Source organism: Eleutherodactylus coqui, chromosome 13, assembly GCF_035609145.1.
Source record: "Eleutherodactylus coqui strain aEleCoq1 chromosome 13, aEleCoq1.hap1, whole genome shotgun sequence".
Lineage (NCBI taxonomy): Eukaryota > Metazoa > Chordata > Amphibia > Anura > Eleutherodactylidae > Eleutherodactylus > Eleutherodactylus coqui.
The window spans coordinates 30704957-30720106 of NC_089849.1; the positions used below are offsets into that span (position 1 = coordinate 30704957).

Sequence of the window (15150 nt, forward strand, 5' to 3'; positions counted from 1 at the left end):
ACAGAGGAGCGAGAATAGCTTGGAGGAGTGTGTAAGAAAAAAAACATGGGGACTGGTTCCCTTTAACTTATTGGAAAGTGTGATTAGTCTAACAAGATCAGCCCTGTACGGTGTATGACAGCTGTAACCCTGACCTCCATAGCTGGGAAGTGACATGCAAGCACTGAAAACCAGCTCCATTCGTGATGTCCAGAGGCTGCTGGCACTGATCACAGTCAACATTTTGCATGCAACTTCTCTTCTGATCCTCTAAGCAAGTTCATTCAAATGAACCAAAAACTTCCATACAAGGGAGACCCATTTCATTTGTGACTTCCACCCATAGTCAAAGACACACATCAGTGTAAAATCTGATGTGTACAAGATAATGAGCGCATGGGCCAAGACAGAAGAGGCTGGCTCAGTTATTAAAACAAGCCACGCCCCTGTGATGACCTCACCGAGGTCCATAGCACATGCGACAACTGCTGAGCCTGAACTGGATCAGGTAAGTTTTTGCTTCCCTGGATACTCAATCAGCAATGACTACTGCATTATGGTGGTATTCTCCTACAGAAGCACTTCAAGGGGATAATCTAGTCCCTCCAGGAGGTGCCATGTAGTTGCACAGGGACTCCAGGTGCAATTATGCATTGCTGTGTACATGAGCAGGTAGGGGTATATTCACACAGGCAATTGCAAGATAGATTTTTTTTACTAATCAGTCTGATTTGTCCGGTGCTGCATGCATTTTACAAGCATTAAAAAAAAATCTTTTTTTTTTTTTAATTTATGGTCCCATGTGGTAAAAAAAAAACAAAAAAAACCCCACCATCATGAGGCAAAAGCAGCATGTTACTTTTTTTTCCTTTTTTGGGGTAGGGGTGCTAGATTTTAATTTTGTGTTGTGGCCCCTGTAAGAGATAGAGGGTAAAACCCAATTGCTCAGTTATAGAGTAGCAGATGAGAAGCAGAAATCTGCTGTGACCACAGCTACGACTGAAGGAAAGCGTATGGGGTGTGGCCTCCTTCCGCTACGATCGGGGCAGATCATCCAGGAAGTAGTCAGTTGTCTGCAGGACATTCAGGTAACGATCCACGTTGAGTTCCTGGCATCAACACCGGTCCAATGAGGCGATTGCGCCAAATTCCAACCCATATGTTCACGCTGAAATCTGCAGAAGGCGGCCACTTCCAGTCTGCTTTCCTTCAGCCATAGCACCAGGCCTACAGGACTTAGAGATGCAGCAAGTACATTTCTGCTACTCTTCAACTTTGCAGTTGGGTTTTAGGCCTTATGTCCACGGGCGGGGTCGGGTTCAGTGAGCGGGAGCCCCACTGCAGGATTCCACCCTCCCGCGGCATGAAGACATTACTTACCAGTCCGGATGCGTGCGGGTCGTCCATCGTCTCCTCTGTGCATGTGGGCGGGCCAGACTGGAAGGTCCGGAAAACAAATCCGCATGCTTTAATACTTTGCAATCCAATTTTGGATTCAGGGTTTCCTAGGGGGCTTGCTTTTTCTGCCATTATACAAGGGTGCCATCTGCTGGCTAGAGCCAGTACTGCGGTATGGGCTATGCTGGAGAGGCCCCCGACAACAGAGCGGCCAGTAATCTACAGTAAGAATACCCTGCCGGACGTCTTCCAACATCGGAGCTGTACAGCCTTCAATCAGAATGTCTTTATATGTCAGACAGTGGATTGGAAAGGGTTAATTAAGCTGCGGGCGCCCATGATTGTCTATGGGTAGCTTGAACTCCGGATCATCCGCGCAGGTGCCCCACGCGGATCCCGGAATTCAAACCCGCCCGTGGATATGAGCCCTTACTCTTAGAGGCCGCAACACAAAATTGAAATCCAAGTTCCAGGGCCCCACGAGCCAAATCATCATGTAGCGCATCCATGCCTTCCTACTCAAGTACACCATTGTAGTTCCAATAAAAGACACCAATACTGAGACATCGCGCTGGATCCGGCTTTGACATCACCCTGTACACATAGCAGCTTTGATGTCCCATTGACCAGACCTTTGCTAAGGTGATATGGACAGCCACATGCTATAAGAGATCCAATCTCTACTGCTCCTGGATCGATCTACATCCCAAATCAGAAGCGCACAACCCCCTTCATAGACTTAAATACAAAATTTTATTCCAGTGATCTCACAGTTGATTGAGTGATTGGACAAGTGTTGGTTTGGCGCAATGAAACCGAAGTAAAAAGCATTAACTTCTGGTTTCTCAAGGACGGGGCTTCAGCTCCTTCCACATCAGATCCCACCGCAGACTCCCACTCCGACTACACTGGGCTCCATAGTTTAGACACACGTGGCCGTACGGACAGCAGTGTACTCTATCGGGACAGCACACCCCCTGCCGAGGAAAGCACACAGTCAGCCGTAGTATACTCAACAGGAGCATAACCCCCCGCCATATACCAAATACTCACCTGAGGGTAAGGGCAGCATGTCCAAATCCCACCAACCCCTACACAACAAGTCTGGCCGTCATAGCATGCGTGAGAGGAGTCGCACCATACATAGCCCAGCGGCTGGATAGGGGTAGCCTTCTCAAGGGCTCCAGATGGTTTATTGCAAGTCCCCGATGCCAGGTCACAGGTGTAGCCAGAGGGACAGCAGTGAAGGTGGTCTAAGCAGCACACCGCCTTATAAGGAGGAGAGAAGAGTACAGAAGGTCAACAGCTGCAGTGCAAGGAGGTCAAAAGAAGACCGAAGACACAGGATATGTCCCGTCCGTTTCATACATGTGGTAAGCAACGGTTGGGCTGCACTCCCATCTCCAGGAGTTTATTGTATAAGAGGCTTTAATCTGCAGATGGACACAGACTATGCAAGCCAATTAGCCCCTTCCCAACACATACGGCTATGTATATTCCAACTGCATATCCCATGTGCAGTTATTATATGGCCATCTCTGGTATATACTGTGTATGCAGTAGGTTCAGGAGGCAAGACTGCTCTATACACAGCGGGCGCCGGGTGTCTAACTGCAGCCACGATCAGAGTTAAGCCTTTAAACCGCAGCCATCAATTCTGACAGTGGCATTTAAATGTCCAGATTAATTGGGATTCAAATGTGCCAAAATGTGACCTGAGATTAAATTGCAGGGCAACATATGGCTGTCACAGCAGCCTGGGGTATTCTGAAGGCCCCCAGGGCTGTCATGATTGGTTGCCTACCAAGACCTGCCTATGGCATGTCCTAATAGGATGGCTGTTAAAACAAAGTATAATCAATACCATAGAATTGCGTTACACTGTATAAGAAATCAAACCATTGTAAGTTCAAGTGACCCTATGGGGAATAAAAAAAAAAACCAAAAAGTGAATTACAAATAAAATTTAACAAATTAAATACCTTTCCCAGTTGTCATATCAAAGAAAGTAAAAACTGGCATTGCTACACCAGTAAAAGTCCGATTTATCAGATATCACATTATTAATCCCACGTGGTAGGCATAGACAAAGTTACACAATCCCAGAATTGCGCATGCTATAGTATCCCCCCCCCCCCCAAAAAAAAGTTGTATGCCAAAGTGGGACCCATAAAAAGTTATAGGCTGAGCTGCCAAACACAAGTCCTCCCCTCCCACATCTGTATCAATGGAGGAAAAAAAAAAGTTTGCCAATTCATAAGATATGTTAAATTGTACTATTGAAAAAACAAGCCCTCATGTAGTCATGTTATTTAAAGAACACAAAGTTATTTTTATTTTTTTTAAAGCGGGGTTGGCATACCAGAAAGGCAAAATGTAACCTGGGCACAGGAGCATCAATGACCCTTAGTCATAAAAGGGTTAACAAGAATCAGCATGAGAAAGACTACAAGCAGCATAAAGAGAACCTGCCCCCACAGGCCTGGAGTGCCATTATAGCTTACAGGGAAAACGGTTAAAAGGGTGCCTTCACCTTCAGAGCGCTTCTGCTCTGTTGGCTGTTTTCGGCTCCTTCTGACAGCTGAAGGTGGCCTTATAAAACCACATAGCGCTATATGGGTCCGTCTTCAGCTGGCGGAAGGATCTGAAGCGCTCTGAAGCTGTAAGTGCAGGTACTTTGAGATTTTGTTACAAATGGAAGGTCGAGATTGTCTATAAGATAGGTGATAGCTAAGATGACCAGGACCCCTATCAATCATTAGAAAGGGAGGGCCAAGTCCCTCATTCTTCCATCAAGCCCATAGCTTCATGTGGAGCTATGGGCATGATGGAAAAAGCTGAGTACTTGCAAGTCAGCAGGGCACATATTTCCAGCCCATAAGCTTTGCTTATAGGGCTAACAGATAGTGACAGTCTTTAATTTAGTGGTTATTAATAATTCAGCCTGTTGCCATAGGCCGGGTCTTGAAGGTACCTATCCCCCATGCAACTGAAAACTCAAGTCACTTCGGAAAGTTCAGCATTCACCACTGTTGGCTGGAATTGTAGCTCACCTCTTCCAGGGGGCAGCATGCCCAGCCTCCACCCTCTGTATGGCAGCATGTGTTACCCTGGGCACAGCTGTGAGACCTGTCACACTTTACCTCAGGAACCTGTGCACTGATCTTGCTGGACCTTGAGGTTGAGAACTGACCTAACACACAGATAGTCTGCTCATCACATGTCGACCCATTGGGACAACAAGTGGCCTATTTAGAGTGGGGAAAGACAGTGGTGAACGACAGATGGCAGAAGAGAAGACAGAAGCAGAGAAGTTGGTTAGCCAGTGTTGGGGGCAAGTTGTTACAAAACACATTAGAAGATACCTTCTCATAAGGACAGCAACCCCACTCCCCAGACTGAAGCCGGCAGCAGGTTGTGTTGTCAGGGCAAGAAGTTGACTCATCACATTGGACATCAGAACCTACAAGGGTAGAAACGTTGAAGTGACAAGTCCATCAATAACTTGCAAACCCTGCAAGTTGACTACAATGGAAGCCGGCCATGCGTATTCCCGCGGCAAATAGGACATGCTGCGGGCTATTTCACGCTGCGGAATTCCGCAACGTGAACTTTGAGCTATTTGGTTGAATAGAATCTAATAGCTGCGGTGTGACGTGGCGGAAATCCGGCCATGGGCATTAGCCCTTACTGGAAACCCATGGCATTCTAAATAGCAAATGATGTCAAAAAGTGTGCTCCCTCCCCGTTAACTCCTTACATGCCGAGATCAGTTTGCTCACAGCATATATAGGGGGTTAAATGTAGTTTATGCAAATTAGACAAAGGGTCTTGTAGGTCAGCTGCTTTGTATTGTTTTTAATTGATTTTAAATTTATTCAGACATTTAAGGGAGTGACGCAACTTCCTAAGATCAGGTGATCAAGATCTACTAATGGAGTAGAAACGCGTCCTGTCTAGGCTCATCTCTTGTGCTCATGCCATATAATAATAATAATCTTTATTTGTATAGCGCCATCATATTCCGCAGCGCTTATAGATGTATGACATAGGGTGGGAAGGGCCAAACTTACTCTGTTGAACACCGCAGGTGACAATTCAATCAGACACTGGGAGTTGTAGTAACTAAAGAGCAACAATGTCGCAGGTACCAAATCATTAAAAGCCAACATAAACCACCCCGGTGAGGCAAGTCTTCAGTAGATACATTTACCTTTCTCCTGTAAGGTTGGGATCTTGTTGTACATTGGAATCTCAAAGTTTGCGTTCACACACTTCTTACGTGGGATGTCACAGGAGGTCCCAGAAGGACAGCAGTGGACAAGGTCACTACAGCACACGGCCTGCAATACAGTCCATGAGATGGGGCTGGGGAAGACGAAGATTAGCCCCAGTTAGCTTGCTGCCCCGAAGATACTTACAGACAGGAAGGGGCAGCAGCCATAACGCTTGTCTGTAATTTGGCAACAAGTTGTCCCATCAGGACAGGAGGATCCGTCCGAACATTTCACTTCCTGCACTTTTCCTGCCAAGTCAAGGAGGGTTGCTTTAAAATTAAGTTACATTAAAGTATTGACCGAGCAAATCTCAGAAAGGTGCAAGCTGGGCTTTAACCCCTTAACGCTGCCTGGCATATAGTTACATCCTGCAGCTTCAGGGTATGTATGAAGGGAGATCGCGGGGCGATCTCGCTCCATGCAATGCGGGTACCGGTTATCAGAGCTACTAAGCCTTTAAGTGCTGCCAATTCTGACAGCAGTCTTTAAATGTCCGTGTGGATGCAGCGTAAAGCCCCCCAACACGTCACCTTACCTATGGTATAGGGCAATACCCCAAGATATGGCCGGCTATCTGGCAGCAGGTTGCATCATTCGGACACTCTGATCTCCCATCAGGACAGATTATGGCCGACAGGTTTGATAATGAAGAACAAGTAGGGTTATTAATAGAGATGAGCGGGCATTGCCCTTAACGAGTACCTGCCCGCTCAGAAGAAAAGGTTCGGCTGCCGGCAGCGGGCGGGGAGCGGCGGGGAGGAACAGAGGGGAGATCTCTCTCTCCCTCTCTCCCCCCTGCTCACTGCCGCAACTCACCTCTCACCCGCGCCGGCAGCCGAACCTTTTCTTCCGAGGGGGCAGGTACTCGCTAAGGACAATGCTCGATCGAGTAATTGTCCTTAGCGAGTATGCTCGCTCATCTCTAGTTATTAACCTGGAATGGGAGAAGTGGAACATGAAATAACAGATTTCTTACCTGGGACACAAGAACCATCTCCAGAGCAGCGACTCCCTGAGGGACAGCAGTGATGTCCATCCTGGCAAGATGCTCCCTGGTCAGGCCAAGAAAACTTCAGTTAGTTATGATGGCCTTATCATGGCGTCTTCCTCCACACACACCAGGAATTAGAAGACGCAACTGGGCCATACACTAGGCACATGTTTTTTAGCACAGTGAGTCACACCATCTAGTAATATCGTGTTTCCCTGAAAGTAAGAACTATCCGATAAGCCCCAGCCTGATTTTCAGGAGGAGGGGTGATGGTGGTCTTGAAATATAAGCGCTACACCAAAAATGAGCCCTGGCTGGAAAAAAAAGGAATACTCAACTAGCAGGCGCCATCCGGGTCCCTCCCACTGCTCTCTGGCGTTACAGCAGTTGTCAGCGCCAAAAGAACATCCCTTGCTGGTAATGGGGTATAAAAAACCCCGCCTCCAGCAAGCGATTGCTCCGATTGTTTCTCGAGTGCCGTGGCTCAGACAATCAGAGAAATCTCTTGCTGGAGGCGGGGTTTTCAAACCCCATTACCAGTAAGAGATGTTCTGTCGGCGCTGATAACTGTACGGAAGCCTGCAGGAACGCCGGAAAGCAGCGGGAGGGACCTAGATGGGGCCTGCTAGGAGAGTATAAGACATCTCCAGAAAATAAGACCCCGTGCCCATTTTGGCGCAAAAAATTTATATAAGACAGGGTCTTATTTTGAGGAAAACAAGGTAGGTGGGGGTCCGTTAATTGCTACATATGTAATAGGGGTTGTCCAGAATTTTACCATTAGTGACCCATTCTTAGAATAGATCGATAGGTGTTCGCTGCTCAAATCCTTGACCACACTGTTGCAATACTGACAGCACCATTTGCTTCCAGCATAGTCCATACAGACAACGGGCCAAATATTCGGCAGTAATACCAAGCATCAGACCCCAGCTGATGTAGTATTGATGACCTGTCCTCAGGATAGGTCATCAATACTACAAGTCCCAGACAACCCTCTAATGCTCTGCGGGTATAGCCCATGTATTATCAGTGCCTACTCCTATATACAGAGAATGCAGAAGACTTCTTACCTGGGTATAAGGACAGCAGGCAGATCCTCCTTGAGAAGTGCCAACGCAGGAGTATTCTTCAGGACAACCCTCATCATCCGAACAGGAAACCCCAGATGTGATCATTGGAAGGGCACGGGTCACGACCTGGCACGGTGACAAGATAACCGATAATGGAGAGAACTGGTTGTCGCTGCCAATCATTACAGTGATGTAGACTTTGCCCGTTACCATGCCAGGCAGTCACACACCAGGAACCTTATCTGATATCCTCTCTGAACAGCCATTCACTATGACAGGGGTGCAGAATTGGGAGTCCACCATATTGTTCGGTGCAGCATCACAAATATCCACAGGACATGCCGTAGATGTCCAATAAGTGGCGTTTCCTTCTCTTCTATGCACGCAGCTCCAAAAATATGCAAGCCTCCTTTCTAGAGAGCCATAGAAGTAATGAACCGCCAATCTTCTCTATAGATGGGAGTCTCAGAGGTGGATCCCCCATAAATCAGATACTTCTGACATACTGCCACTAGGCTATAGATGTCTCAGATGGTAACACCTTTATGTTTTATTGCAGCCCTTGAGTGGTGCAGTCTGACAATATGACCCTTAGACCAAAGCGCCTATAGATATTGCCATGGCCATCCAGGCCTTCACTCACAGTAATCACCCCATAGTCACAGAGCTGTGTCCCATATAATGGCCAGATTCTGTTACCTCCTGCTCAGCAAAATATGGCGGCTTGAAGTTGGAATATAATAGCCAATCAGAAGATACCTGTCTTACCTCATTGTCTGGACAGCACCCGTAGCCATTCCCGTCAGGCAGTTCGCAGCACAGCGTTCCCGCGCCACATTCTCTCCCATTGGGACATCGTACAGCGGCAGCCGAGGCGACCAACAGCAGGAGGGACCAAGGAGGGACCATTCTGCAGTAAAATAAAGACAGACCTTAATAACTCAATCGGGAAGGACCCATGTGGCTATCTCTCAGGAAGCACTGGCAGCATATATGTGGTGCCAACAATGCCACCCCTGTGCAGGACTTCTATTACTAATGGTGTAGAATAACGTCCTCCGACCTATATATACTGCACCAGTTATAGCAGACTATGTGCGGAATCCGATGGTTACAGTACTTGTGGGCATCACTTGGCACTGAGTGCTTTATCCGTCATCTTATCTAGCAGCACTTCTCATACCAGTCTTATCTAGCAGCACTCCTCATAAGTAGTCTTATTTACTTCCTCTTCTACCACCGAAACTTATTATTTTCTCTCCTCGCTGAAACTTGTTATTTTCTCTCCTCGTGATAAACCGCCGTCACCGCTATCAGCAGACCTCATCCCCTGTTATAGCACTATCTCCCCTCAGATAACACTGATTTTCAGATTCCTACAACAGGAAGAATAAATACAGCAGTGCCAGCAAAACTACAGTACTGCCCTCCATATACAGGGGGTGGACAAAAATATGGAAACACCTTAGAAATGCATTTTAACAATTAGCACTGAGCTGCCCTTTGATCCCTGCTTGGCAGAGAGCTTTCCCACCATATTTGTGTTGACTTCACCTCTTACCCTGCTCTGGGTGAGTTAGAAGCCAGCTGGTGCCAGTAGCTGAGTGGCTCAAACCCCTGACTAATGGAACCTTGTTGTCAGGCAGATGTTCACTTCTGCCCGGCAGCATCTGTGTCATATTACCTACACTTAAAATTGGTCTCTACATGTCTTATTGAAATATGATTTATAATTCCCTGTAACTACAGGCATGCATTTCATACAGCGTTTCCGTATTTTTGTCCACCCCCTGTATACCAACTATCCAGAGCGATTGACTGTATATGACTAGGTAAGCTGGGTGCCCACCACTATGGCGGCACTTTCAACTATTCAGCCAATGATACTGGAGTGCAAGCAGTGCAATTAAAAACTGCAACAATAATGCATGTATACCCTACCTAAGGTGCACAAGAATTTGAGGGACCCTCCGGGATGGCCTATCATATCTGGCCATGGGGCTCTGTTCAACAATGCTTCGAGGTTTTTGGACAGAGTCCTCAAGCAGTTTGTGATTGGCACCAAATCGTATGTACAGGATAAAACTGATTTTCTTATTAAAATTAAGGATTTACAGGTATCAGATGGCAGCCTTTTAGGCTCGTTTGATGTTGTATCCCTGTATACGATTATTGAGCATGATCAGGGGTTAGATGCGGTCAAATGGCATCTGTTGAATTCAACCTTGTCTAATCATCAAATGAACTCTGTCCTTGCTCCTAGAGCACAACAATGTTATTTTGTACAACGGTACATTGTACCGTCAAATTCGGGGTACAGCCATGGGGTCAAACGTGGCCCCTGGCTACGCAAATTTGTTTTTGGCACATGTGGAAGAGACATCTCTATATATACCTCCCCAGCCTGGACCAATGTCCAGGGCTGCTGGAAGCTTATTGATGATATATTTTTCATTTGGACAGGAATGGAAGATGATCTCCATGATCACAATGAGCTTAACAACATTTTGCCTGGATTGAAATTCACTATGGTATGTTCTCACACCCAGGTCTAATTTTTGGATGTTATGATCATTAGAAGTGGTGAGACGTTGAAAACAGATTTATATCGTAAGCCCACAGACAAGAACAACAGCCTCAATTTTAGTTACCATCCTCCAGGTACTTTAAGATCCCTCCCATGGAGCCAAATGCTCCGAGTTAGGAGGATAGTAGAAGAGGACTTTGTTAATGTCAGGCTGGATGAAATAGCCAATAAATTTATAGAAAGTGGCTACCCAAAAGAATTGGTTTATGAACATAAAGTAAGAGCTTTGACCAAATCAAGGAATGAGCTTTTACGCCCTAAACAGAATAGGATTGATACTCTTATAGGAATTAATCATATTCCAGAAGATTTTACTGGTTTGCTGCAAATTGGTTATAATGAGAAGCTTCATGCAGGTCCCCTTTGTTTCCACATATTGAACGGCGACGGTGTTCAATGAGTGGAACAGGTTACCACGGGAGGTGGTGAGTTCTCCTTCAATTGAAGTGCTCAAACAAAGGCTGGACAAATATCTGTCTGGGAGGATTTAGTGAATTCTGCACTGAGCAGGGGGTTGGACCCGATGACCCTGGAGGTCCCTTCCAACTCTACCATTTTTATGATTCTATATTGCACCGCTAGTTTCAAAATTTCTAAAATTTTGCAGAGACATTGGAGTATTTTGTCCAAATGTCATCCACATATTCGTGAATTTAGTCAACCACCCTTAAGGTCATATCGTCGTGGTACTAATGCTCGTGACAGGATTGTGCGTACTGGAAGGCTTTTGCAGGGTGTTGAGTCAAGGGATCAGTCAGGTAGTTCCGGGTGGGGGGTGGGGGGGAGGGGTTGCTTTACCTGCTTAGGATGCGCCTCTTGTGGCAACCTCCTCAAGGAGGACACGTTTACCCATCCCCGTATGGGACAGAGTTATCCAATCAAGAGTAGGTTTACATGCAGGTCCTCTTACGTCGTATACACGGTGGTCCCGCCTGTGTGGCTTTTTGTACATTGGGGAGACCACCATGGAGGCAACGCATATCTAAACATAAGAGTACGGTGCGTACGGGCAATAGAGAAGTACCTGTGACTAATCACTTCCTGGAAGTGGGACATTCCGTAAGTCAGCTTCACTTTCGGGTCATTGATGAGGTGCCTAAGGCACATGGAGGAGGTGAAGATTAAAGCTGTGTGAATTACGATGGGTATATGAGCTGGATACGGAGACACCAGGTGGCCTTAATATCGAATACAATATTGCTCACTTTATTTAGAGGTATTCCATTGCATATATTAACCCCTTCCTGACGCGGCCCCCTTTTTTATTTTTATTTTTTCCATTTTCATTCTCCTTTCGTAACTCCTTTATTTACCCATCAACGTCGCTGTATGAGGGCTTGTTTTCTGTGGGACGAGTTGTATTTTCCAATGGTGCTATTTACTGTACCATAAAATGTACTGAAAAACTTTTAAAAAAATTCTAAGTGGAGTAAAATGAAAAAAAAAATAACTACATTCCGCCATCTTTCAGCGCGTCGTTTCTACAGCGCACAAACTCCAACAAAAATGACAACTTTATTCTATGAGTCCATACGATACTAAACGTGTATAGTTTTTTTTTGTACTATACTATTTTTTTTTTTCGAAGACATTTAATTTTTTTCAATTATTTTCTGCTGTCCTCTTGTGCACGCAATAACTTTTTTACGTCGACGTAGTTCAGAAATGGCTCATTTTTTGTGGGATTTCCTGAAGTTTCCGTTAGTACTAATTTGGAATACGTACGACTTTTTGATCACTTTTTATCACGGTTTTTCTGGGAGACAGGATGACTGAAAGTGCATTTCTGGCGTTCTTTTTCTTTTTTTCAGACGATGTTCACAGTGCGGGTAAATATTTGCGCTACCAAATATGTATTTTTATTTTATTATTTAGACTTTTTAATTATAGATATGGCAAAAGGGGGGTGATTTAACCTTTTTTGTTTGTTTGTTTGTTTTACAATTAAAAAAACTTTAATGCTCTTTTTTTCACTTTACTTTTAAGTCCCCCTGGGGGACTACAACATGCGATGCTTTGATCGCTCCCGCAGTATGATGTAATGCTATAGCTTTCCCAGGACTGTTTATGCATTGGGAATCGTGATCCCTCATTTTTGTGCATAAACATTTATCTCTTGGGTATAGCAGGGAGGTTGTCTGATCAGGTCATTTCTCGTTCTTGTGGTGTTTAGGGTAGGTGTATGCACTTTTGTAAGAAATGGCATTGGGGGGGGGGGGGGGGGTGTAATTTCTGTGTACTGTTGACACATCTAGCACCGGCCAATCGGTGAGCCTAGTTCTCCTGATGCTGCAGATGTAGATGCTAAAAGACCGGCAGCAGTGAAGCCCAGGGAAACAATAAGGCAAAAAGTATTTGAATGTCTATTGACTTGGCTTAAAAGAAAAAAAAAAAGGGGACTTTTGGCTCCAACAACCCCTTTAAGGCTGCGTTCGTACGTTGCGAAAACGCTGTGAATTTTCCGCAGCGAAATGTTTAAGTGAATGGGATTAAAGTGAATTCTGTTCACATGTAGCGGAAAAGAAAAACTGCTGCGGATTACTAATCTGCTGCAGAAAGCCTGCGACTACAGCATCTCTGCAACATGTGAACGCACCATAAAAGAGTCTTCTGCAACTTCATAGGTCGCCATGAGATTGGTAGAGATAGTCTTCCAGCACCCTGTGGGAATCAGTTTGAATGGACCATGGCGCTCAGATGGGCACTACAGCCTTCTCACATTGTATACCAGTCATGCCCGCTACCGTTACTCAATCCAATCACCAGAATGGGACTAGGCTACAGAACGGCCAAGGGATTGATGAATGATGTCAGCGGCCAAGTGCCCACCCCCTCTAAACATCTGATAGGTGAGGCACCAAGAGTCAGATCATCAATATAGAAGTCCTGGAAACGGAGCTATGGCATATGCTGATGGATTACATATATGGGCCGAGCAGTCATCAACATGCCAGCACTGGAATTGGTTCCCCTGCCTGGTAAATCCTGTATTGCACAAGTCCATCACTCTTCCACAATGATGAGTCAGCGCTGCAAGAAGTTTCATTTCACAAAACCTAAAAGAAAACAACTCGTTCTCTCCCGCTATTAAAGCTGCTCTCAGTATGGGCTGTTATCAGGTCGGCGCACACCACCCATAGTCACTGCCTATACTCCGTTGTATGGGCCATAACCAGTTTTGAAACCAGTCTAGCATTGCTAATCACAAACTATTGAAATAAGTCAAACGTGCGTCAGCAGGAGGACGGAATCCCTCGGATGACCGGGTCTCATAACGGAACCAAACTGCGAACAGACCCTAGACTATAATGGGGGCCCCCTCGCTTTCTGCATGCACAACTTTTTGTACAGCATTTCCTGCCGGATCTGCGCCCGGGGCTCTGACGCAGACGGGAGTAGCACCCAAGGGTATGTTTACATGTAGAGGGAACGCTGCAGCAACAAATTCCACATCTGAAAACCGTTGCCTATCCGCAGCAGATTGCAGAAGATACGGCTCTCACGTTTGAAGTCTTTGCGCCGTCGGCGCTCCCCGCTGGCCTCTTGTGAGCACAGCACAGCTGGTCAGGTGATGCAACTTCAGCATCACCTGACCTGTGGTGATGGGCTTACTAGAGGCCACTGGGGAGTGCCCCATCTAAAAGATGATTGCTAGAGATGAGCGAGCATACTCACTAAGGGCAATTGCTCGATCGAGCATTGCCCTTAGAGAGTAACTGCCCGCTCGGGAGCAAAGATTCGGCTGCCGGCGGGGAGAGCAGGGAAGAATAGAGGGGAGATCTCTCTCTCCCCTCCGCTCCCCCCTGCTCATGGCCGCAACTCACCTGTCACCCGCGCCGACAGCCGAACCTTCTCTGCCGAGCGGGGAGATACTCACTAAGGACAATGCTCGATCGAGCAATTGTCCTTAGCGAGTATACTCGCTCATCTCTAATGATTGCTCAAACTGTCATTTGTAAATGGGCCTTTAGGCAGCATTAAAACCGCCCAGGAACTGCCAGCCAATGAGTACAGTACATCTGGTGGCTATACGTTTATGGCAGACAAGTGCCACGTGCGCCCGCATCTATGCCTGCTGCCCTCTGGACAAATCCCTCTGAGATTGGCTTATAAATCAGAGCTCCAGCTCCCCGTAGAAGGGTTTCCTATTACGTAACAGGATGTAATTCTCTGGGTGGTGTAATCCCTTTTGTATGGTACCAAGAAAGCGGAAGGAATGGCGCAGACATCTGCTGCTGAACCCTAGCAGGAAATAGGCGCCGTGTACCACCAGGTCTCCATACAGTGAAGTCAGACTACATTAGCAAGAACCGCCCTACGGTCAGATATGGGGGCTGTATATTTTAAAGGGGTTGTCCAAATCTGTTAACACCCCACCTGTGGTACATACCTGTCCTCTTCCACTGCATGGTCCTCCCGCTGTCTGCTTTGGAACGCCTACCTCCTGACTGCTTCCTCCAAAAATCAGTGCAACTGTCCAGAGAACAGCGGCAACACATATCTAATCACATGTACACAGCACATTCACTAGCACATCCCATTTCTCCCATGTTCCTGGTTCCGGTCATTTATAAGTCCCACCTCCAGGAAGCGATGGCTGTGATTGGTTTCTTTGACCACTGCTGAGCCATTGCTTTATGAATCCCGTAACCAGGAAGTGATGTTGTATGAGTGGCTGAGGCCTGTCGGAAGCAGCGGGAGAGACCTGGACCGAGCCTGCCAGGCAAGTATAATAAGACCTCCTGAAAAAGAAGGCGTAGTGCCTCTTTTGGGGCAAAAAAAAAAATAAAAATGTAAGTCTTATTTTGGGGGAAACGTTGTATATGTGCAGTCTATGGAATTAAA

At 46.3% G+C, this 15150-nt stretch overlaps 1 protein-coding gene across 1 annotated transcript in view; it reads right to left on the reverse strand.

Moving 5' to 3' along the window:
- Window positions 1-2111: 2111 nt before the first annotated feature.
- The window catches only part of GRN (granulin precursor), a 33377-nt gene continuing 20338 nt past the window's right edge, over window positions 2112-15150 (reverse strand). The window contains exons 15-23 of the mRNA XM_066585917.1: window positions 11330-11483; window positions 8487-8628; window positions 7719-7844; window positions 5799-5927; window positions 5578-5720; window positions 5451-5502; window positions 4743-4874; window positions 2431-2646; window positions 2112-2354 (exon numbers count right to left, since the gene is read on the reverse strand). Coding sequence (XP_066442014.1) covers window positions 2223-2354; window positions 2431-2646; window positions 4743-4874; window positions 5451-5502; window positions 5578-5720; window positions 5799-5927; window positions 7719-7844; window positions 8487-8628; window positions 11330-11483 — 1226 coding nt within the window. The 3' untranslated portion in view covers window positions 2112-2222. The remainder of the gene's footprint in view (window positions 2355-2430; window positions 2647-4742; window positions 4875-5450; window positions 5503-5577; window positions 5721-5798; window positions 5928-7718; window positions 7845-8486; window positions 8629-11329; window positions 11484-15150) is intronic.